At 51.7% G+C, this 25245-nt stretch overlaps 1 protein-coding gene across 5 annotated transcripts in view; it reads right to left on the bottom strand.

Annotated features, from left to right (window-relative positions):
- LTBP2 (latent transforming growth factor beta binding protein 2) overlaps positions 1-25245 on the bottom strand; it is a 71384-nt gene that overhangs the window by 11488 nt on the left and 34651 nt on the right. For 2 of the 5 annotated variants that reach the window (XM_039389690.1, XM_027720181.2), the window contains exons 6-20: positions 24270-24470; positions 23644-23912; positions 21977-22079; positions 13628-13702; positions 9728-9850; positions 9098-9262; positions 8042-8272; positions 7469-7500; positions 5698-5737; positions 5196-5291; positions 4002-4127; positions 3689-3817; positions 3162-3281; positions 2340-2459; positions 2011-2133 (exon numbers count right to left, since the gene is read on the bottom strand). In XM_039389690.1, the coding sequence (XP_039245624.1) occupies positions 2011-2133; positions 2340-2459; positions 3162-3281; positions 3689-3817; positions 4002-4127; positions 5196-5291; positions 5698-5737; positions 7469-7500; positions 8042-8272; positions 9098-9262; positions 9728-9850; positions 13628-13702; positions 21977-22079; positions 23644-23912; positions 24270-24470 (1953 nt within the window). The remainder of the gene's footprint in view (positions 1-2010; positions 2134-2339; positions 2460-3161; positions 3282-3688; positions 3818-4001; positions 4128-5195; positions 5292-5697; positions 5738-7468; positions 7501-8041; positions 8273-9097; positions 9263-9727; positions 9851-13627; positions 13703-21976; positions 22080-23643; positions 23913-24269; positions 24471-25245) is intronic. The other 3 variants (XM_027720183.2, XM_027720182.2, XM_027720179.2) reach the window with 3 other exon arrangements.

Here is a 25245-nt window from a genome sequence, read left to right on the forward strand (position 1 = left end):
TCCAGGGGCCTACAACAGCTCTTACCCAACTGCAGAGCTCCCCACAAACCCTTTCCCACCCAACTCCCCCAGGCCTTGGCCAGAGCTTGCTGGCATTCTGAGGATTTTGCTCACAGCAGAGGAGGAAGGGGTACCTTCCCTTCCTCATGTGAGATGCCAGCAGACTGCTGCTGCCTGGGGCCCATGAGGCAGGGGCAGGCATTGGAAAACACTGGTAGTCAGAAGGATGGGCTGGTGCGCAGGCACCAAAAGACACGCTAGTGGAGGGAGTCCTGCTCTACGCTACTCCCCTGACAGGAGCTAAAGCAGCTCCTGGGGGCAGGGAGGGACCTTTTCCCCTTCGCAGAGCACTAAGCATGCCACAAGCATGAATGAGCATTGCTCCCTACCACTTCAGGGCAGGATTCCCAGCTTTTCAGTCTCAAAGGGTTGAAAGTAGAAATATTATTGAATTCTTCTGGAGAGGAACCAAAACCTAGTTTATTTACCAAAAAAATATTACAAAACCCTTATCATTTTTCAAATGTGAAACCTAAATCCACAGACAAGGCTACCAGCCAAGGCAGGGAAGAACATGCCATCCTGCCATCAGGTCAGTATGACCTAAACAGTATCAAACCCTGATAAGGTGCCCTCATGAAAGGGCTGGGGCAAGGTGGCTGAGATGGGGCGGCTCATGTGGAGTCTTGGGAAAAGGGAAGGGCAGATGTAAGACATCAAACAATGCTTCTTCCATCGCACCCAAAAATCAATTGGAAAATAAGTTCATATAACACTGGCTTTCTCAGACACCAAAACAGAGAAGAATAATGGGACTAAAACATCCTTCTCCTCCCCCACTGGAGGCCCACATGCAGGGGGATCCTTCTGAGAGTCACATTGAAGGCAAGATCTTCAATTTGCCAGCTACGTGCAGGCTGCAGAGCTCTGCAGTGCTCTAGAGAGAAATTCTCAGCACGTGGCCAATCTTTAAACAAATACTTTTGCCAGCTCTGCCCTCTCCCTTCCCTTGCTCGATTCAAACCATCTCAAGCCTAGGACAACCCCTACGGGCAGCCACCGGGGAGGGAATTTCCCTGCCTATACTGGGGCAGTCAGGCTGAAAGGCAGGGACTGCAGCACTCTCATGTCTCAGCACTACAACCAACACAAATCGATGCTGGTGTTAACTCTCTGACAGCATACCTTGATCAGGCAGAGCCCTTGATCTAAGCTTTCCTTTTTAAACATGTCCAAGTTACATTAGGGGCTGGGTAAAAATTATGAAACCTGGCTGCCCACAGTCTGTCCGTGGGCTGTGGATCCACGGTTTCTCCTTCTGTTGAGGACCTACATTTGAGGTTCATGCTCCCAGGCACACAGTTGAACTGAACCACACACAACTCTCCGCCAATGTTTCCAGGCCTCCTGTACTCCTCTGGCCTTTGTCAGCACCTCCTAGATCATCAATAGTCCAGGAGTCTTATCAATGAATCCTTCCCCCGATCCCTTTCCTGTGTGAGGAAAATCACCTTCCTGTTGCTCCAGGTGATGTCTGCTTGCACCCCTCCACGTTCTCTGGTGAACAGGAAGCTAAAGAGCTGGAAAAGGACCCTGAAACCTGAAGTCCTCTTGCCCCACCAGTAACCCAGCTATGGCAATGTCTCTCCTCTCATTCCCTCCAGCACCTGCCCTTCTGTCCTGGGAAAGGGATACCTTCACACATGCTGCCATCTCTAGAGACAGCATAGCCGGTGTCACAAGTCATGCAGGAGTAGGAGCCCTTAGTGTTGAGGCAGAGTCCAGAAGGACAGGCAGCCTGGGCTGTGCACTCATCTATGTCTGCATAAGCACATGAGGGAGAGTGAGATGAGTAGAAAAGATGCAGAGCAACCATGACCAGGGGCACATGTGTTGGGGTAACCAGCCAGCACGGTGGCCAGTTGCAGAGCCAAGTGCTCAGGAAGAGTCTAGGGAAATCTCTGCACTGTGCGACACTTCAGAGTGTCTGAACTCATGGCTCCCTGGTACCTTGGCAGCTTTTCCCATCAGGTGCCACCTTGTAGCCCCGGTAGCAGGAACAGCGGAAGGAGCCATCCAGGTTGACACACCGTCCATGAGTACAAGTCCCCTCCACAAGACACTCGTCCGTATCTGTGTGACACAGCAGAAGACAACATGGTATGGGAAGGTGCTTGCATTCCCTGCCAAGCAAGCCATGAGGACATGATGCCCTGGCCACGCAGGCTGGCCTGCTGCAGGAGAAGGGTGCTGCCTGTGCATCTGCTCCTTTAGAGGCTTGCAGGAAGCACTGCTGTGGGGGGCAAGGATGCTTCCCAGAGGCAGCCCAAGTTTCTTACCAATACATCTCCCATTCCTGGGCTGGTAGCCATCCCCACAGCTGATACACTTGTAGGATCCCAGAGTATTGACACATCTCGCACTGGGGCAAGAGCTGTGATCTGCACACTCGTTGACATCTGCCAAGAAACACACTCCTCTCAGGCTCCCAAAGATAAACAGTGCAGCGTTCTCCAATGTATCCTCTCCAGCTGGATCCCCAGACTTCCCCTCCAGGGCACAGTGATGCCCAATTGGAGCAGAGATGAGTTTGCTGGGGCTTAGGCAACACTTTCTATGGCCCCACTTATCACTCAGGATCCTACGCCCATGCCTGAGGGCTGACATAAGCCAGCAGCACAACTCACTGCCGAAGGATGTTGTCAAGGCCAGGAATGTGCATGGGCAGAGAAAGGGATCAGAGAACATCTGTGCAGGGCTGTTTCATCACAGCCTTTCATAACTATGATTAGGATGCAACCTCCAACTCAGGAAGTCCTTAAGGCAAGTGCTTTCTGGAGGCCGTTCAGGGGAAGGGAGGGGGGGAGCAGCAATCTGTGCATGCCCTGTTTCCTGTACTGCCTCCTGAAATAGCCTCCCACTCTATGATGGAGATGAGCTATTAAAAAAGGGGAATCTTTGATCAGGCACATCCCTCTACCCAGGAGAGCCTGTTCCTTCTGCAGTCAGAGGAGAAGACAGGCAGCCCTTGGGGAATTGGCAGACCAACATGGGGGTGTCCTACCTCCCTTCCAGGAGGAGGCACCGAGTGATGAGGAAAAGAGGTGTTCATGCAGAGGGTGGGTTGGAGGGGCAGGGGAACAGGGGGCAGCAAGCTTCACCTTCACACTGTCCTCTGGGGCTCATGGCAAAGCCCTCCTTGCACTGGCAGTGGTAGGAACCAGGAGTGTTGATGCATCGCTGTCCTCGGCAGATAGAAGGCTGCTCACATTCATCTCGGTCTGGCAATAGACAGGGAGACAGCTCTGAGTCTTCCCCCTCCAACCTCAGGAAGGCTGGGTGCAAGTGAGGACCTGCTCCACCTGCATATGGCTCTACCCAAGGGACCAGTGCCAGGACTCTCCTCCATCCCTCATCTGCCCTAGCACTTCCTTGCCACAAAGCAGTGATCACAGTTGGCATCACAGACTCCTGCCCAGATCATCATGGGCAAGGTCCTGTCCCTGAGCAAGCAGGAGAAGGCAATCCCCATGGATCAAGCTGTCCATGGACAGCTGTGGGAAGGGAGGGTGTGCAGGTGGGCATTTTTTGTGTGCACACATATGTGTGTTCACATTCATGACAGAGCGTGAGAGAACAGAGAAGCTCTGGGGAGGTGGCAGCCTTGTGCCAGGTGGACACCACTTACCTTTACAGCTCTGCTTGCCCTCCGAGACAGCCAGGGTGTACCCAGAGTAACAAAGGCAGAAATAGGAGCCCACACTATTGATGCAGCGACCTCTTCCAGCACAAGAGTCTTTCAGACACTCATCTTCATCTGTGCCCAGGCAGGGAAGGAAGACAGGCAGTCACCACCTTCAGCTGACTGCCAGCCCCCTGCCAGCCGTGCAGTGCACCAGGTGGGCAGGGGCTCAGCAGAGCTGCCAGAAAACCTTCCCCCAAGAGCCTGAAGGACTGAATAGTCTGTTGAGGCCCAGCAGGCAGAACAGGTGACAACCTACCAATGCAGTGGAGGCGGCTAGGGTCCAAGGTGTAGCCAGGGTGGCACGAACAGCTGTATCCCTCTGAAGTGAGAACACAAGTACCAGCTCCACAGGAGAGGGGTGAAGAGGCACAGCCACTGACCCCTGGGAGGAGAGAGCATGGAGTTGGGGGTAGCACCAAAAGGTGCACAGAGTTTAGTGTCTGCTTTTTGTCCCCAGTACTATGCCAGGAGCCTGCTTTTTCCCCTTCTTGGAGAGCAATGCTGAGCCTGCTCATCTGCTTCTTCAGGCAGCCTGCACCCGCAGGGCTGCACAGGAGACACAGTAGACCCTACCACCTCCTACAGCTACTCTGGGCTGAGCCCAGTTGGGATGACCAGTCCCCTGTACTGCACACCTGTACCTTGGCCCCAAATAAGGGTGGTGAGGAAGCCTGTAGCCCCATGCCTTGGCAGCAGAGCCTGGCACCTGTGATGGGGCTCCTTTTGGGGTGACAGCAGAGCCCTCCTCCCCTGCATCACCCTGCTAAGCTGAGCACGGACGGTAGTGGGAGGGGAGCGGGGCACCACACATCCTTCGGAATCGAGCCAGCCAGGGCTGGGGGGGTAGCCCAACCCCAAACAAAAGGCTATTGAGGAAGATGCATTCCTCAGCAAGGTGCCTCCGCCAGGCCTGCTCCCCAAGGTGCTCCAGCCCCCGGCGCAGGGCAGGGGCCACACTCCCAGACACTTGAGCAACCGTGGAACAACAGCGCCCTTGTTTCCGGCGCAGTAAACAAACCGCCCCGGGAGCCACATGCCTCCCCGTGTGCTCCCCCTTCCCGATGAGTCAGCTCACGCCACGGGGGGCACGGGGCCAAAGCCACCCGAGCGGGCGCGTGATCCATCCCCGCTCGGCAGCCACTGCTGCGCGGGCAAGGGAGCTGCAGGCAGGGAAGGGCTCAGAGAGCCAAACACCTTACTTCCCATACAGGATCACTCTTTTGTCTCCCCATGGCCGGCCAGCTTTCCCTGCCTGGCAGCAGAGACCAGGCTGGGACAACACCCCAGGGTGGTAGGGCAGGGACTCTTCTTTGTGAATTCAAGGGGGGGTATGGGAAGACAAGCAGACTGGTGAAGGGAGAGGGCCCCTGGGCAGAGCTTAGGACATCATTTCCCTGTAGTACCAGGCAAAGAGAGGCAGGAAATGCCCAAGAGTGGTGGACACACACACCTGAGCCCTGTGCTGGCACCTGTGTTGGAGCAGCAGCATCCCAGGTGGTGATGGGGCCAGGTTGGGGAGGACCATGCCAGAACTCCTCTTCCTCTGCTGTGGAAGGAGAAGAGAGGTGAGGCAAACCCCTGATCACAGGCAGAGGTGCATGCCCAAGGTTCACCTGTGCTGGGTGGCCCTGCAACCATAGCCCCAAAAAAGCTCACGGGAAGGGGATGCAGGGTGGTTGCAGCAACACTATTACCTTATTATTTAACAGTCTCCTCCTCCACCTTGCAGGATATTCATCACCTCCCCACATTCCTACAGCCCCACATCAGCCACCCCAGTGTGATAGGGGTTCTCTGCACTGCCCCACAGCCAGCCCAGCCAGGAGCCCATCCTGCCCACTGGGGGCTTCTATGCAGAGGAGGCAGCTCCCAGTCTCCCCACTCTCCTCCCTTCTCACTGCCCTGTTCTCTTCCCCACAAGCACCCTGCCCTCCCGCCAGCCTGGCACTCACCTCTGTGTGTGTCAGGCTCTGCAGTGGCATCAGCAGTGCCCTGAGGGACAGAAATATAGGACTGCCTCAATTCTCATGCATGAAACAGGGATGCAGCATCCCTGAGACATTTTCCCCCCCACCTCCTGGCTCCTCTTGTTCCCTAAGAGACCATCCTGGGAGGAGAAGCATCACAGCTAGGTGCAGCTGGCAGGGCCACTCTGTCCTGAGCACATCATCCTGGGCAAAATACAGCTCCAGGCCATGCCTGGGGGGCTGCCCACAGAGAGGCCAAGCCAGCAAACTATACAGGTGAGACCCAAGGCACTGCTATCAGGTAGGCACCTCCCCAAGGTGGCCAAGAAGGTCATCCAGGCATGGTAAATACTGTCACTGTCACTGGCAGCTCTGGGGTGCTGAGGACAGCTGCTACTGAGGACAGCTGCTACTTCTGCCTGCCTCAAGAGTGCTGCCTACTAGAAAGGTGCTTGGTGCTAGAAGCTTTTTCTCAGTATCCCCTCCTGGCAAACCTATGGCTGACAAAGGAAATGCTGGAGCACAACCTGAGTCTCTGCTCCAGGGAGCTTTCCACAATGGATGAACAAAACCAGCAGCTGAGCAACATAAATTCCAGACTAACTCTGTTTCACATTTGGAAGTCTTGGTTCAAATTTCTGCTCTGTCTTGAGATTTCTCACATGCACATGGGCAAGTCACTTCATGTCTATGAAGCAGCAACAATGGCAGTGCTATGCTCTCTTTCATAGGGGCTAAAAGTATGTTCTGAGGGATGAGCTGCTATAGCAAGAGGGCACAGAGATGCTCAGGAGAGACATGGCTGAACCTCTACTGACAGCAGAGATCAAGAAGCACACATTTTTTAAGCGCGACTCACAATAAAGAAACCCAGTTCTAGAAGAGGCTGGCAGAAAATCAGTCCCCAGGCTGCTCCCATCAGACAGGGTGAATACAGACAAGCCAGTGCAAGAGACTCCTGCCCCGACTGCTCCCCCGATGTTTCTGCTGCACTCACCCCAGCACAGGGAGACCTGCCTGTGAGCTGGGCTTGAGCACAACACTGGGCTCAATGAGAGGAGCATGTCCCAGCAGACTGCAGCGGTTCCCCTTATCCTGCTACCCTATCAGCCCTACAGCCAGGCCAGGCTGACAGCAGGGAGTGAGTGCCCACACCTCAGCTGTGTAAGTACAGCTGATATTCATGGAAGCCAGTGAAAGCAGGGCAAACTTGAATTTGCAGCACAGACTAGAATTTCAAAGCAAAATTCTTCTTGGTGTCCTTTTATAGTGGGCTAGATCCTTTCTGTAATTCACCCTTTTGCTCTTTAGGACCGAGTCCATCGTGGATAAAGTCTCCTGTCTAGAGCTTCAAACCCTGTGATATGCAGTGTAGAACTGGCTACAGTCATGTTTAACTCACACACCTGCCTGGTGTAAACAGTAAAAGAATGTGAGCAGGAATAGAATCATAGAACAGTTTGGGTGGAAAGAAACTTCAAGGACCATCTAGTTCCATGCCCCCGCCATGAGCAGGGATGGCTCACACTAGATCAGGTTGCTCAAAGCCTCATCCAATTTGGTCTTGAAAACTTCCAGGGATGGGGCATCCACCACTTCTCTGGGCACCCTGTTCCAGCATCTCACCATCCTCACAGTAAATTAATTTCTTCCTAATATCTAATCTAGTTCTACCTTCTCTCGGTTTATTTTTATGACACTCTGCTTCCTGCCCATCACGCTACCATTGGATGCACCCAGGTGTAGCAAGACATACCTTACTCACCTGCATGGCAGGAGAAATTTCACCTGGAAAGGGAAAGAGTGCATGGTAAGTAGAGACAAGGCAGATAGGTGTCTTCCTCAAACCCTGGCTGTCCTAATTTCACCCCACCTCTATGACCCTGCCATTCAGTCCCTCATGCTCCTCCACAAGGCCTTGTTCCCAAAGCCAACACACCTGGACTCCTGGTACTGGGTAGAACCCAGGAGCTTCCGCTCCAGCAAGTACTGGCACAAGCATTTGGCCACACTGCCTTCCAGCTGAGCTGGACAAAAGCCCAGGGACTGGAGTGCGGGGCTTGCCATGTAGACCTGAGGTCCTAGTGGAGGCAGCCTGGCCACTCAGCACCAACTGCAAAGATGCAGTTGCAGGAGTCTGAAACACTCAACCTTCTCTCCAAAAGCTTGAAGACATGGTGCCTTATGCCTTAGGAATGCTATAGTCATATAGATATAGAAAGTCTTTATCAACCAGAAGTCCATCTGTAGTCTATGACAGGACTTGAGAATTTTTCAACCCTTGCTAAAGGCCCAGATGGAGCTGTTTAAGCAGTAGACCTCACACTACCCTGTCTTGCTGAGGTGCCAGGGTAGGGGAATGCCTCCAGGATGCTCCCACGCAGGCTGTCCTGCAGTTGCTGTCTCCTTGCTGTCCAATCTAAAGTCCAGTTGCTGTTTTCCCCTTGCTCTTCCAAGCTGAAGGGCAGCTCTTCAGCCTCTGCCTTCCTCATTGACAGTCGGATATCAGAGCTGGAGTAGGTGTAGCCATGTCCTGCTGGGCAAATCTCCTTGAAGGCCTCTGTAAAGGAAAATAAAATCAAAACTTTAGAGGTCAGAGGTTAGAAGGAAGAGACTATGGTAGGGATCACCTGGCTTACCACACCCAGACATGATAGTGGTACAGTGGAATAAAGGAGTGAAAATGGACAGGCATGTATGTGAATGCAGGTGCCAGTTTCCCCTATCCTATCATTTTCTGCAATTTCTAAGGGTTAAATCCTTACTGAAACACATCTGGACTGCAGTGGGTGGATACTTCAAGCAGAAGGAATGCACTCACAGAGCAGGGTGGGTTTCTAATAGGCATTCCCAGACCCCAAAAACTAAATCTCTTCCCATGGTAAGTACTGCTAGGAAGGGATCATGCCACAGGAAGGTCCAAGCTGAGCAAGGGAGAAGATAAAAGTGAACCCAGGGTACCTCTAGGCTGAGCGCTTTGCACGTCACTCAAGATATTCTGCACAAACCACCTGAAAATTTTTCTGATCCCTGAGGATTTTGGTGCTTTACCCTCCACTCGACCTCATGCTGAGATAAACCGAACTCATCTTCACCTGGCTTTCTTCCCAGTAGAAGATGTATGAGAGAAAAGAGCTGTCGAATAAAGCTAGGCACAGACATGGCTGTGCTCTCCCTCTGGCACAGCCACTCCTTCTGGAGTGGTTTTCCATCTGGGATTTCTGTATCTTCCTAGTATTATCAGGTCTGCATCCTGGGCTGCTGTACCCATCTCACAGGACAGCATTTGCACTGCTCAGCTCTGGGTCCTGCAGCTGTCTGTATTCAGGCAAACCCAGACTGCAGTCTAACCAAAGGAGGCAAAGCCAATGCAGGCACGTCTCACCTGAGCCAGGCATAGGGCATTCCTCGCAGTTCTCCCCCCAGCCCTTGCCGACACGGCTGCAGCAGCAGATCTGCTGGGTGATGCGGTGGGAGAGGGGAAGGGTGCACACGCCTCCGGCTGCTGAGCGGTAACACAGCCCCTGCTCCATCGACACTGCTTTGTCCGCTGAAACACAACAGCAGTGTCAGTGCCAGAGGTTAAACTCTGTGCTCTCCAAAGAAAGAATGGGAGGGACACACCTCTCCCTCCTGCCCCTTTCTCTGCCTGTGCCTCCCATCCTGCTCGAGGGCTGCCCTGACTTCCCTCCAGAACACCCCCTGGCCATCAACCATCAGGCCTTTCACCCAGCAGTGTCAGCCCCAAGTAAATCCAGCTCCTGTGGGAGTTCTCTCATCCCAGGAGGCTGTGTCCTCTGCTACCACACCACAGGCACATTCCCTCCAGCCACTGCAGGGACCATGTGAAGTCCATAGAGAAGGATAATGCAAGATTGGTACCCATTCTGCACACAAGTGCAGAACAGCACAACTCAACTACATTTGCAGATGTGAACCACACTGCAGCATCCACTCAGCCATGGTTTCCCGCTCAAGTCCCTTCCCAAACTGATGAGCTCCCTGGAGCACTTACAGATGCAATGGCTACGGGATGGGTCTAGCATGGTGCCAGGCTTGCAGGTGCAACGAAAGCTGCCACGGGTGTTCACACACTCGGCATCTTTGCACAGGCCCTGCATCAAGCACTCGTTGATATCTGTGGAGAGGAGAGGAGAGAGCTTTGTGAGATGTGAGGAAGCTGAGGGTGAACTAAACCCCCTCCCTAAGCAGCGCCTCCCATTCAGGTGCTGCAGACCAAGGGGGTCTCAGCTGGGCTGGTGTCTAAGGCAGCCTCTGCACCAAACAGCCTCTGTGGTGACAGTAGTCCCACATCTGCAGTGCAGAGCTTGCTCACTGCAGCTGCAGGAATGGCTTGTAGATGACTGCTCTGCTTCACGGTCCTTGTGGAAAACATACGTGGCCCCTACGGTGAACCACCCTGTTAGGGTCATTCGTACAGCCATCATGGCTGTTGTTTGCAAGCCAGGAATGATGAGTCCTGTTCTTTCTCCTGATTTCTGGTCCTGCTTGTATGGAGCCATCATCCATGGATGATCCTTGTTAAGAAACTCGGTGCCAGCATGCAGGGAGAGCAGTGACTGACCCCATCCAGAGGGAGAAGGATGTTGGCTAGGCTGTGGCTCACTGCATCTTCTTCTAGGAACAAGTTGAGCAAGTAGGAAGTCGCCAAGCTCAAGACCTGACTCAAGCTCTGCCACTGACCCTGATTCAGCATGCATCAGACACAGTCTTTGGGAAGGAAGGTGGGTTTATCCCAGGGAAACACCATTAGGCTCACTCATTTGGCCTGCAGTAAAGACTTTCCTTCAGCACATATAGGAACGTATGAGCTAAGCCAGAGAAGACAGAGATTGGCAAAAGGTACATAAATGGGAGCTGAGGGCAATTTTCAGGTGGAGAGTGAAGAGGAAGCCCTCCTCATGAACTGATGTAGCATTAAATCTTCACTAAACAGCTTGGCCCAGAAAAGTAAAATGCTGATGAACTGTGCTGTGTCAGGAGGCACAAGCAGTGCAGGAAGAGTTGAATGAGAGCACAGAGTGGCAGGAGTAGGATCAACCTCAACACCGCTCTGGGACAAACCACAGGAACACATACTACAAGCTAAGAGGTGGGAGGAGGCAGTGGGAGGAACCTGGGCACACTCACTGCTCACAGGAGAGCTGTGAGCTGCCAAGACGTGATGCTAGGCAGCATCATGCCAAACATTTTCCAAAGACACAGGGCAGTCCCAATGGCAGTGAACAAGGCCCTGGTGACCTCAGGTGCCCTGAGAGCACACAGTGGTGCTCTAGAGACTGTCTGAAGATGGAAGGGGTGGAAGACACAGGAACAGCTTTCCCAGCACTACCTTATTCCTCAAAGCATCACTGCTTGGTGGAAAGGGGATGTCTCAGCCAACAATGACAGCTGAAGTTCAGACTTACTGGTCTGAGAAGTCCTCCTCAGTCCTGTGCTCTTAAACTTCCTCATTCATCCCACCAGTTGCCCCATACTCGTTTGAGACATATAAGGGGCAAGAAGACCAAGCCAGAGGCTAAGTCAATGAGAAGTATCAACGCTATAGGAATCTGAAGCAGGCCAGGGAGGAGTAGGATTTGGCTGCACAATACAGTGGTTTCCTGCTCTGTACCAAGCACAGGACAGAGTTCCTGAGAACAACCAGTGGCCAGACCCCAAATAAGCTGGGAAGTCCACTCAGAGAAGACACTAGGGCTCTCCAGAGGAGCCTCACAGCTCATCCCTGTCACTCCCTGGCATGGTCAGAGTGTTATGTTGTTTCGACACACCAACTGGACAAAGTGCTTGTCTCCATATAAGCAAAGGGCTTGAAGGGATTGGAGTAATGAGTGCACAAAACAAACAAGCACCAAGGGCTAGGCTTTATAGGCTTAATTCAAAACAGGGCCACATACCAGCCTTAGTCTAACCCCATCTATTCTGCTGTCAGAAAAGGACCCACCCACAGTGGAAGTTCCCACTGGGAACAGAAGCAGTCAGGTGCACTCAGAGCTATGCACTCCTACCCCCTGCAGCATGCCAGGGCCAGGGCTAGCCCACAAGAAGAGGCCTCAGGGACCCCAAAGTGAGATCTGTATGCTCTTTCAGCTGCTTCTTCCCACCCTGCACAAGCCAGTGTTCCTCAGAAACAGACATACCGAGTCAGGCAGCCTGTGGTGGAAAGGTTCAGGCTGGTTTACCCTGGTACTTGGTGAGCAGAAAGGACCCCAGTCAGCAACAGACACCGAATATATATATGGACTCCAAGGACATATGGATGTATGGACACCGAGGTGCCAGTGTGTGGTCCACATTATCCCTTCCAGTTCCATTCTTCCTGCTGGTTCCAGCAGCACTGAGAGGTTCCCTGGCTGGATCTGCCAGGCACTCTCAACTCAGACTCCTTGCAGCCTTGTTCCTGCCCAATGGGATGCAGCAAGAAAAGGAAAGGAAAGAAGATCCTGCAGAGATGAACCGTTTGTTCCTCTGCTGGAAGGCACCAAAGACAACCCTTTCTGTCCATACTGAACAGAAGAAAGTGGGCTTCTGCCAGGGCCATCCTCCAGTCAACAGTACTTTGACAACAGCCTGCAAAGCCAGGTAGTCTCCCCTCCTACCTGGCCTGGCAAAAGGCGGCCCTGTGTAGCCTCTCCTACATCTATCAGCCCAAATGCTCCCTCTGGGCCCTGAAGTGAGGTACTGGGCTTCCTGACAGACATCCCACCGCAACAGCAGAGATGGGAAAAATCCTGGAGGCAGTAGTGTCTGCAGAACAGTACTTATCCAGCCCAGCTTATGAAGGAGCACACAGAGGCATGAATTCCTGGTTCATGCTTTTTCCAGTGGAAAAACATCTTCCTACCCAAATCTATACTGCCATCTCCCTCTGCTCCTCTGAGCTTCTCCCTGCTCCAGAAGGGGCACAAATCCAGAGCAGGCACTTCAGGTCTCTGCTTGCTGACACGAGTCTCTCCAGCTGCTCTGCTCCTCCAATTTGATGTCTCCTAGTAGCTCCTCATAACACATGTAGCACTGTCTGCGGCCACATAAAGGGATGAGATCTGAGCACCAAGGAGAACAGATGTTGTTGTGTTGTCGAAAGTTCTCCCCTAGGACAATGTGGGGAGGTTGAATCATTAATTAAGTAAGCATGGTGGAAAGTCCCAGCTAAAAGAGATGAGTCACTGGACTGCCAGCCCTGGGTTTGCACAGCCAGGGACATGGCTCCCTGCTGCATTTGCGAGATGACACCTCTCAGTTTATCACGAATCACAAGAAGAGAACCACAACATTATTCTTCAGTCAGAGCACAGAAAAACACAAGCAGTGTGGATCCAAGAGATGCCAAATAAACATGAACCAGAGAGCAAAGCGGAAAGATGGTGCCTTCCTCATATGGAACTGAGGGACCACGGAAGGGAGAAATGGATCAATCCTGGCAGCATGGGGCAGGCAAGGCAGCCTTGCAGCATGGACTAGTGACACACTCAGAATAGAAAGAATTGCTTTTATGGCACTCACCCACTTGTAAATGAACAACTGGACAAGCTGACAACCTTCACAAATATTTTTAGGCAAGAGAATTTCTGTTGCTTCAGACCACAGAAGAAGTGTTTTTACACTCATACTTAGCAGAGCACAAACACGAGTCCTTACTGCGGTAGTAGGGCTTAACAGGTGAGTTTTTTTGTGCTGGCGCAGCTATGTGCTGACTGTGTTTATCAGCTGAGTCATGTAATCCAGTGACACCTGATTTTCCTTCACTCCTGACGAAAGGACAGAGATTTTTACAAGCCATGTTTTTGCAGATCTATATCGGGGAGTTAGATAATTGTATTTTACTTGTGTAGATAATTACAACTCTGACAGGGGATGTGGGAAGGAGAGAGAGAGATGAAAGCAGCATCCTTACCTTGGCAGTGGCTCTGGTTCAGCCTCTTGTATCCCTGGGGACATTCCACCTGCCCATTCTCAATCACAGGGCGTGCTGGGAAGAAAAGCAAACAGTGTGGGACATTGGCAGTAGAGCCAGCCACCAGCATCCTCCCTTCTCTCTGCCCTCCTTGCAGAGGGGAAAAAGTCCCCCCTAGGTCTGCCTCTGATGACTCCCAGGGCAGAGGGAAAGGTGGGAGCAGCCACATTGCTCATGCAGTGTCTTATGCTGCTTGACAAGTGCCAACCTGTTGACCCAGAGGTGCTGCCTCTACTTTATATCTACCACTGTCTCACTTCAGCTACTTCTAGGTCAGCCCGGATAGCCAGGTGGCACATGACAAGGAGGATCAGAGTGAAAGGAATGGCTGAGGTCATTGAGAAGCTGCTGAAATAATAGCTCACGGCCTGTTTATTATATTTCCCCCTTTTTCTGCCGCATGTGATTTCCTGCCCCAATCCCTCTTGTCAAAGAAAAATTCAAATTGCTGCTTAAAATAGTTTTGTGGGTTTCAAAATGGCCTATAACACACACAATTAAATCTCTCCAAAATTTTTAAAGGCAAGTAAAATGTGACCCATAAATTCCAAGGAAGTAAAATTTAGGCACTGTACTTTGGAGCAACAAAAAGGGAGTCCAGGAGTGGATGAGTTGGGAAGTGAGTAAGCATGGGGTGGGGTAGGAAGAAGAGTGCCTTGCCTAAGGTTGGGATTTTCCCAGGGTGGGGTTTCTTCTTAGTTTTCCGGATCTTACACTTGGGAACAAGATGTGCATGCAACTGCTAAGTGACTGTCCCTCCGTATTCCCACCACCCTTAATTCCTCCTGCCCAGCATCAGTAGCTCACTCCCTGGTGTCACACGTGGAAAGGCCTCCATGGCAACAGTCATACTGAGGGTCTGGCAGATTCCTAATGCATTGCAGCTTTCAAGAACCAGGGGCAAATTGAGACCATGCTTACAGCAGGAAATGGTTGTTAAGAGCCTGCAAAGTTTAAGTACACAAACAACACTCTGGGGGCAGAGAACAGGTATGTCCATAACTCTTTGTCCTCGACACTTGAACCTTATAAAGCAATTTAAAGCCATTCTAGGACAGTTCTTGAAAGGCAAAAGTTAGGGACCAGCCTCCTAGGAAAAAGGCACTTAGGAAATAAAAGACGTGAGAACAAGCTATTACCAGCCTGTACCAGGAAGAAGAATAGAAAGCCTGGGTTCCTCAGGTATATTAAATGAAGCTACAAGGTTCTCTGTATGTAGATTGACCCTTAGTGACTGAACGAATGACAAAGACAAAAAAAAATCTATTTATCCCCTTTAACAGTTCAATCATGAACTGTAAGCTAACAAATATCTGGATGTTAGGGACAAAGGAGCTACTGGCGATACTGGGAATCGCTGGGCACATTCCTAGCCTTCTGGGAAGGTAAAAGCAACCTCTGGCTTATGGGCTCCAAGCTCAGCACCCTGGTGGGATTCCAGGTACTCACACACCACAGCCTGTGGGCTTGAGGCTGCCGACAGGCATTAACTGTGCTTGGAAGCATCTGCCAACCTTAGCACAGTGTGATAACAGATGCTCAAATGAAGCAGCATTGTTATGTGTGAGCTCTCTGAGAGGAAGCCAAGCATGCTGGAGATCAAACAGTGATGACGTGTCAGAGCTGTGCTCCCTCTCTGAAAAGCCTTTGCGGAGAAACAGATACTGCAGCATCCCTCCACCAGATGCTGCCAGGAAGAGATCAAAGCAGAAAATGCCAGTGGTGGGTGGGTGAGTGTGCAGGTCTGTGCCACCTCAGCACTCATATGACTCCAGTTTGCAGAAACCTGCAACTTACTACTTCAGCAAATCACTTGTGAAGCTATGGACAAATGCCTTAACTTTGCAAAGAAACCCATGTTCCCTGCAAAGAATAACTGGAATGTAATGTGAGCAGATCTCTCTGTACCAAGGGGAACTAAGACATTTCTCAAGTAGTAGATGGAGGCTGCTCTCTTTCTGTCAGGACCTGGCTACAAGGGAAGACAGGGTGTGGCTACAGGAGGGTGTAAGCTATTAACTCTCAGCTCTGTACTTGGTTTCTTGAGTAGAGGACCATTTCCTTCCATAAGCTCTGATGTTACTGAACTACACTAGAGATGGCTAAAACTGCCTGAAAGACACAACCTAGAACACCTGAGTTTCCTGCAAAGGGGATCAACATCCAACCTTCTCTCATGCAATTGGCAGGAGTGACAGACTGACTTAGGAGGCTATTCCTCTGGAACCCAGCAAAGGGAAAAAAGCTGATCTGATGATCAGAGAGGAGAGAAATCTGTCAACATTCAGAGATGGGGGTCCCAGCCTCCTGTATCTGTCTGTCTGTCTACACTCTCTCCAGGAAGGGTTCTCCCAGAGCCTGAGGCTAGGGATGGAGCAGCTGAGCTGCATCTGTCAGGCAGAGGGACTTCAGGCTTGCTGAGGGCAGGGAATCCTGGTTACTGATTGAAAGTCATTGATTGGTGATTGAAGGTGATTTCAGAGCCTTGCCTCTGGGGTACTTCAGCCCTGTGGGTGCTGTGCCAAAGCAATGTGCTCACCAGGTACTTGCACACAGGGACTGCCTCTCCATTCTCCTCATTGCTCCCTCCAGCTCTTCTACCACCCACTGATACTTTCTGCAAGCTCTGCAGGCACTGGGTATCCCTGTCAGGGCCAGGCTTGCACAAAGGAACGTGCATGCAACATGCTCACAAACTCAGGAAGGAGGTGAGTGCGAAGCATCTACAACCCAGGACTTCCACCAGAACCTTTGTTCCTAGCTAGAAAAATACTCAAGCAGAGCATAATAAGAGGGAAACGAATGCATGGAAATTGAGCAGAGGGATTTGTAGCCTAGTCGGATGACCTTTAAGCAGCTAGGCTAGTTTTGCATCATTTCCCAAGAGAAAAGGTTTTACCCCAGAGTCCAGGCTCCCCAAACAGTTTGAAGAAGCTCAGGGTGATGGTGCAGTGGAAAACTTCTACTAGTGGTGGTAACCACAACAGAGTGAAGTGAGCCAATGTTTGTAGGATGAGATAATACATTCATTAGTCCAGCCAGTATCACTTTGTTAAAAGGGGAAGAGGCAAACCTGCAGTCAGATGAGAAGTGAGGAAATGCCCGGCTGCTGAAAGCTAGCCCATTTTTTTCAACTCTTTCCATCTATCATACTAAAGTCATTTGCAATACAAAACTAAGCCCTCTACTTCTACTCGTGGTCAGTAAAGATCTTCACAGTGAAAAAGATGCTTGAAGGAAAAAGATTCTGGTAATTCCTAATTGCCTTTCGATGTTTCAACAGAGAGATCCTCATTCTGCTCCCAGAGTGGCTTCCAGCTGGGACAAGATACCTCTGTACCTAAAAACCCCCACTGTTGCAACAACCTGCTGCTGTATGCTGATACCACAATGCTACACATGAATGATGAGCAAAACAAGCACTGTGCAGAACAAGGCAGTCCTGAAAATGCTGTGCTTTCCCAGGTTAAGCATTGCTCTCTGTGGTACTGGCACAACCTTGCAGAAGTTTCAACTTCTTTTGCCACCTCCAGGCCTTCTTTACTGTCCTGGACAGACTCCCTGTGGTACATGGTAATAGTGGCAAAACCAACCCCCTCCATAGCCTCCTTCCCATATTTCCAGGGTTTTTTCCCTGTATCCTCCCCAGTCTGTTCACAGGAGCAGACCAAGGGGTTGATTTTCAAGGGGCTTCCTGTGGCTGTTTCAATGCCTGCAGGCACAGCGCAGGGGAGCGTGCAGCTTGCAGAGCCACTCGGTATTTCTGATGATGACAGCTCCATGGTTAAGCTGCCACCCCTCTCACAGTGGGAGGTCCGTTTGGGGTGTGCTGCGGATGCCAAGCCAGACATTGCAAGATCCAACTTTCCAGTGAAATTCAAACTTTTCTCCAGGACAAAAAACTTGAAAAAACACGAGGAGTGGGAATAAAAACAAAACAATAGCCTTCAAAGACTTGTTTCTTAATGCAGTTAAAACCCATAAGCAGGAAGAGAGAAAGCAGTGCAGGAAGATCTGCACTGAGCAACACCAGTGGGTGCACAGCCCAGCCCATGCTCAGACTGACTGTAGCTGGAAAAAGGGGGCCAGGGGCACTGAAAAATCAGGACCTGGAAGATACAGGTTTACTCCTGCACCCAGAAAGTCTCCCAAACCTGAAGAGAAAGGTGAGACCTGTAGCTTTTGGGCAGTACTGGAGACAGTGTTCATCACTGGTTTGGGCTTCTCTTGCAGTGCTGCTGGTTGCCGAGGTGTATAGTCTCACGGTCAGGGAGGAGGTAGAAGAGCAGGACTGTGAACCCCTCTGGGCAGAACTCTCTGCTACTAGTTTCCTTTATCCCCATGTGCCTGAGAAGGGCCAAGCCTTCAGGGACACCAGTGTCCAAATCCACACCTGCCACAGGGTCTGTGTCGACCTGCAGCTCTCGTCTTGCTGGGTTTAGTTTCCATGGACCATCTCTTATCCTTGTTCCAACATATTCTTCTCCACAGACCACTGTATACCCCAAAATAATGCATGGTCTGGCAGGCAAGCAGGAGTAGCTCTGCCCAGCAGTGTGCCTGCTACTAGCCCCACATCCTGAGCTTGCTACAGGACAGGATTTTGCTTCAGCGCAGGTTTCTCACCAGCACTGCTTAAACACCCTGCTGGTCCCTGAGCTTCCTTCCAGCCACATCCAAGTGTCTCTACTTCAGCTGCTTCCTCAGCCTCCAATTCCCCTTTCCTACTATCACCCTTCTCCAAGTTTTACTTTCCAGCTCCCATTTGCTCCTATCATTCTGTTCTAGCCTTTCAGTGTGTGCTCCACTGCTTCCTCCAAGAAATAAAGCCGTGTGAGGGTCATTGGATGTCTCCATCTGATTTATTCTATCTTGCAACACAACACATTTCATCCAGCCACCTCTAACCACAGCTGAAGGACTGCAGCCTCATGACAGCATGCAGGTGTCCTGCCACCCTCCAGGGCCTTGCCTCTGGCTCATCTCTTTCTTTCATGGGTCGGATGACAGCCTTTGCTCCAACAGCTCAAGGAGCAAGCTCTTGGTTCTCTTCCTTCTCCCAAGGCTGTCTCTGACATATCCTGGGGTTCCTATCTTCATCTGTCACTTGCATGAGCAACAGCAACTCCCAGAGACTTCTACCATAGCCTGCTTGAACATCCACCTCTGTACCCACTTCTCTAAAGAGACTGAACAGCATACACCCTCCCCAGCAGCAAACCACACAGCCTGAGCAGGGCCTAAGGAAATCTCTGAGACTAAAGTAACACTTACTACAGAGACCCCTGGCCAGGTCAACCCTCAATTTTGAACTCAGCTTTTAACATGGTCCCATTAGGATGCAACAAAGCATTTGAGTGCCTTGGCTTTTCTGATGCTGAGCAAAACTCAAAAAATAGTGAGGATTGGTTATGTTAAGTTTGCTCAGACAGAAGCCCGCCTCCTATTCTTCTTCTTCTCTGATATCTTTCCACACACAAACATGTACCAAACATGAAAGCTGCAGACGATGGAGACATCTGGACGAATCCAGACTCTACTAACAATCGCTGTCTCGGGCAGACAGTCAATCCAAACAAGTTCCCCATTTGTCTAGCTCTTGCCTGGCTGCACTTCTGTACATTTGTAAGTGTTTACACTGAACTAGCTTCTGCCATTTCTGTCTCTAGTTGCTGTAATTAAATTCCCAGTGCTGTCAAGTCTGCTCTGGTGCATGCCTCCCCGGGACACACAAGAGCAAGGAGTTCTCTCTGAAGATCACAGTGCTAAGAAAGCTGGAAACATCCCCTGGACATGTTATCTCTGTGCACAAGACACTGAACTACAGCCCAATGACTGAGTGAGCACAACACAGGTCAGCAAGACCAGAAGACAGAAGGAATGTGAGCATCGGATGTAGTCTACAGGCAGGAAGTATGTGGAGTGATGCCTTCATGCTGGCGTGGAACTGGAAGCCCCGGCAAACAAGGCACAAGGCAATGAGAGGTAACAGTGCTCAGTGGCTCTGTTAAAGAAGTAAGATCACTGAGAAAGGACTGTTTCCCTGACTCTGCTCTGGGGCCAGATATCTTGTGTGTGAAGACAGCATGCCAAAGAAAGGCATGCCATCCACCTGGGCTTCCCACTCCACAGCAGCTGGGCTCTCTTAGGCTGCCTCCATCAAGTGTCTGCCTTACAACTCCCTGCACTTGCATTGTGTGGACTCCTGCATGGGGGGCTGGTTATGGGGCAGTCAATCAGAGGTAGCTGAAGGAGGAAGATACTTGCACATGATTAAAACGGGATGAAAACGGCCCCTTTAACTAGCCTGAATTCCTAACAAAATCCAGCAAGAGCCATTAGGTCTCCAATGAGGAACTTTTATCACCCAAAGCCAGAGAGACTGAAAATGGGATTTTCTTGTGGCAGAGGAATACAGAAGACCCACAGGGATACATTTTTCATACATTCATGAAATTAATCTGAAAAAAAAAAGCCAGACAAGCATCTGTCCATTCAATGAAGACCAGCAGTGACAACTTGCCTTGAGTTTCAACTGCCTCTGGGACACAAGGCATGTGTTGAGCTGTGAAAGTGGGCCCTGCTGGTAGCTAGGAGCCATTTCTTAAGTGCATTTGCTCTACTGGCTGGCTGATTGCAAGGAGGACATGGGGGTATTTTGTGCCTGTTTTCACATTTTAGAAGCCCATGATTAGACACATTTTGAAACTCTAAGTCCAGCAGAGCAAATCACTGCTGCAGCTCTGGCTACTGAGTAATACCTTGCATCCTGGCACAGAGAAGGAGAAAGAAGGTACAGAGTTTTTGCAGCCACCTGCAGCCTAACTGAAGTATTAAGTGGCCCCTCTGCTTTCTAATGGTGAGATCACAGAGAGGGTGAGAAACAGGGACACTGCTGTGGGATGGGGAAGAGAAAGCCATGAGTGGGGGTGTGAAGTTCAAGGACAAAGAAGAGGGGGCTAAAGCCTATGTGGGGCATCTCCTTGTCTGTGCTGAACCTGCAAACCCCATGGTCACCCCCATACCACATGTGCCCAGGGCTCCTTTGGGGCTGGCACACGGGCGAGGGCAGGCAAGCAGTAGCATGGCCAAGGCCACAGCAGAGCCATGTAGCGCAAGAAGATGACACCAATCAGAGCTCCCCAGATCTGGACTGGGTTCCAGGATGCTGACAACCTCGTCTGTGATTGCAAGGAATTTGGCTCCAGCCAGCCCTCCCCTGGCTGAGGAGGAACTGAACGGAGAGAGGATAATGAGACACAAATTCAGCTCTTGGGAACGTGTGTGTAAGTGAGTAGGACAACCTCTGGGCGAAGCTAGAAGTTGCCAATGCCACACTTGCTTGCACAAAACTTATCACCTTGGATACCTACACTCTACTCAGGAGTCAAAAGTCTCCCAAACCATGGGGTTTGTTTTCTTTAGTCTTTTGCTCCAGTGAATAGATGTGATTAGGCAGCTAGGCAGCAATGAAAGAGGGCAGCCAGGCAGGCAGGGGAGAGGTGAGCAGCTCCCTGTCCATGTTACCCTGGACAAGTACGCCCTGTCCCACACCAGACCCAGTCAGCACTGGATGCTGTACCCACTGTGCCCACAGGGCTGTCTCCCCTCCATCCAGGAGTCCTTCTACACAGCCTTTCTCCCACAACATGGGATAGGGCCACAGTGCAAGAGCCTGTGCCAGTCATGAAGCACTCCAAGCAGAGCGGCTGAGGAATCCCCGTCTCATGCTGGATCAGTCCATCCGGCTCCCAAGTGCAGCAGAAACAGAGCTGGACGCCTGTGCCCCTGGAACGGACCCTGAGTGCACTCCTGCCAATTGTTTGATGTAGTGTTATTTCCAGAGTCCCTGCCAAGCCCGTGTCGGGCCCAGAGCAAGCCCGTAACTCTATAGGGCCAAGTCTGTAACCTCCTCCTCCAACCGAGAACTGCACCTCCTAAAATCACGGCTGCTTTTTTCACGTTTCTTCCTCTGAGTGGGGCTAGCACGGTGGGAACCATCAGCCACAGTGGGGTTTTGCAGGGGTGGTTTAGGTAGAAAGCAGTGAGCCTGGGCTCAGCACCCAAACCAGAGCACTGCTCCTTGCTGGTCTGGGGCAGCAGCCAGCATGGCTCTGCACTCACCAGGGACACGATGCCCATGCCCAAGGGCCTTGGGCCAAGGAGAGCCATGCAGGTGGGACCCGCAGCTCTGCTCCCTGCCTCTGCTGCAGGAGGCAGCAGGACCATTTTTGGTCATTGAGGATATGGGCTATCTCTCATGCTGTCCCGGCCAGCAGCAGTACTCACCTGGCCGGGGGGGACAGGCCAGGCACTGGTCTGCACCCCAAAAGAGCCCCACGCTACCGCAGCAGTCCTCCAGCTTGGTCAGCCCTGGCAGGGGGTTGGTGCACTGTGGAGAGAGGAGCAGATCAGGCTTCTGTGGGATGCAGAGGAAACATGCGCCTGTCCACTGCAGCCAGCTGGTGCAGTAGCAGCAGAGCTAGCGTGAGGGACAACTGTTTGGGGTCAGAGGCTGGCATGGCCCTCTCACTACAGCTCCCCACTGGGATACAGTGGGACCAAGGATGCGGATTAAGACAGTAAAAAGTTGTGCTGACAGAAACTCCTTTGACTGCACGCATCAGAGGGGAAGGTGACACCAAACAGAGCAGAGATGAACCAGAGATGGTATCACTCGAGGGATCAGCCCCGTGCCTGGCTGATTAGCCAGTGAAATGGGTGCACCACTTAAGCCTGGCAGGGAGCTCGCTGTCAGGCACTTTCCTCTGCTGAATGAGTTTCTTTTCCCCCGCCCTCGGCAAGGCCCTCTGGATTACAGGCTTCCCCATTAGAGCGGAGCTGCTGGGCCCACAAGCTGGAGCTGGCCCTCCTCCAGCCACACGTGGCCGCCTGCCCAGCACTCGCATACCGATCGGCTCGGCTGTGGCTGAGAGGGGAGAGGCAAGCGCTCCCCGCGGAACTCTTCACCCTTTCCCAGGCACGGCATCACCTCAGCTGGGTGCGGTGTGAGCTCAGCAAGAGTACCCCCTGCCGCCCCCAGAGCATCTCCCACAGCCTCTCTGGGCATTCACGAGCATCTCTGTGCATCATCGTCATCATCATCTGCTCCCATGGTCACAGAGCTGCTGTATCCCCACAGAGAGCAGGGCTTTTCCAGCCTCAGGGTCTGATATAATTTATTTTTGCACTAGAAAATGGCTTAAGAACACTTCCTGCTAGAAACTACTTGGATGGGAGTGACTGAAAGATGAGGTGGGAACTGGGAGCAGCCCCCCAAAAAAGGCTGGGGAGCAGTGGGAACAGTGCTGAGTCCCCAGCTGCCAGGCCTGGGGGGTCTCGCTGAGCACGAGCTGCTGTGGGGAAGCTCACAGGTGTTCCTGTGGGTGCCAAAAACCTCCAATGCTTTTCCAGTGACGCAAGAGAAACATATGGGGAAAGACAAAATAAGAAACTATGATGATTGTGGTACAGGGGTGAGAAAGTCCCTCACGTGCATTTGCTTCCCAAGCCCCGATCAAGCTGCCCAGGAAGGCGTCGTTCCATGGAAATCAGACTTCCATTTATCGTCTGAGAGGGAAAGGAATTTTCCTATGTTTTATACGTTTCCTACAATAATCACAGAGCATGGTAGCGAATGTTGCTATAAATAGGGCACTCTTTTCAAACCAGACTGTGTGTGAAAGTCATCAAGTCTGGGCTGTGCTGCCCCAGGGCACAGCCTGGTCAGGGCAAGGCAGTGAGGTCTCTCTGTTGGACCAAAGCAAAGAATTTTTTTCTTCCAAGTGCTAACACATTGCTGCCTCTGCCCACAGCACCTGCATGATGCCCATGCTGATGCCGAACAGCTTCACAGAATGAAGCCACCCCCCTGCCCCACAAGCCAATGCTCCCACACCCCAGAACAACAAACATGTCACTACACACACTCCATCACCTGTCAGGTGATCTCTTACCTGCCCATGGAAAGCCTCCCGAAAGCACCTCCCCAGCAGCCCTGGCGCTCTCTGCTGCTGCTGGCTGCTCTCACCGGCAATGCTGTTGCCATTCCCATGGGCATAGGTGTACCAGGGCACGGTAGCCAGCTGAGGAACCAGGACTGCCTCCACGCTGTTATCCTCCGACACCTCTGCGTCACCACGCACCCTGGCCACCTGATGAATCTGCACAGTGGCTTCTGGAGGGTGGTTGATGTGGACATTCACCAGAGAAGGGTTCAGGGAAGCTGGAATATGAGTTTACACCTCACTTGTGACAATCTGGCAACAATTTGGCACCCAAAAAGCATCTTGTCATCAACAAAGTCACAAAGGAGGAGAGGTACACTGAGCCCACCAGGAAATCTAGAGGAACAATGCATCTAAGAGAAAATATTTCTCTGGCCCAAAAACAGGACAAACATACCAAAACCTACAAAAATCCTCAGCCCCCTTCAGAAACTAGAGGGACCTCTTTTCTAACAAACTGGCCTGAAACAGCAAGCATAAGGAGATAGTGGCCTCCTCAGGCCTGTTAATGAAGATCTGAGGAGCACACAAAGTAGGAGGAAAATGTGGAGTCTGGAGCCACTGGCCATGCTCACCCAGCTGGTTGGACAAGGGCAGGGTATAGGTGGAGTGCCTCATGGAGCCGCCAGCTGGGGTCTTTGGGGCTCTCCCTCCTTGCTTCTTTTCTAGAGAGGGAGCTGGCAGGTGGCAAAACTTCCCTGTGGAGTTGGAGGGGCACCAGCACTCATCCCGGCCCACGCAACGCCCTCCATTCAGGCAGGGGATCTGGCAAAAATCTGCAAGGCAAAGAGAGGTCTGCTTAGAGGAGGAACTGAGACACTGCCTCTTAGCCAAGGGCAGCTGTGGGACACCAGCAGCTGGACCTGGCCAGTACCAGCCCCTTTGGACTGGGTCAGGAGCTATGGCAGCCCTGTGTGGCCGAGTCAGCACATTTCCTTCACTTCTGCATTGCCCCCTCCCCACCTGGCAGGGTTTTTACTTCTAGCCCAGAAGGGAACTCAGCAGGATGGGAGTGGCAGAAGGAGAGAACAGGCAGAGAGCCACATCCTCAGAGCCTGTCTCACTGCCAGCCCTGGCCCTGCCAGCAGTTCAAGTGGGAGAAGTGTGAAGTGGGACTAAAGAATCAAGAGCAATTCATCTGCACAGGCTCAGAAAAAGCATCCACAGATGAAACCAAAATCACGTCCTTTCTGACCTCATCAGATGCTTGGACCGACCCAGAGCATCTCAGCGTGAACTACACTCAAGCAAGGCATGGGATTCCCTGACAGACCATCCTGACTCATTTCAGTGTGAGATGAGACACTGCTGCTCCACATTCCTGGAAGGGCTTGTCAGCTCTTTCATCCTGTTTCAAGTTCATTTGCTCAAACCCAGCACCCAGTTTTGGGGAAGGAGACACATTTTTGGACTGGGAGTTAGGCAGAAATTCCTGTGAACACCATTATCCATCAGTGCCCACAACAGCCAGACTTTACATTCTCTCAGTGTTAAAAGAATTCTGAGTGATACAGAGGCACTCAGAGGACAAGTCTCAACAGGTCCAGCACA

Source organism: Pipra filicauda, unplaced genomic scaffold (genome assembly GCF_003945595.2).
Source record: "Pipra filicauda isolate LSUMZ 115617 unplaced genomic scaffold, ASM394559v2 scaffold75_size2874737_pilon, whole genome shotgun sequence".
Classification (NCBI taxonomy): Eukaryota; Metazoa; Chordata; class Aves; order Passeriformes; family Pipridae; genus Pipra; species Pipra filicauda.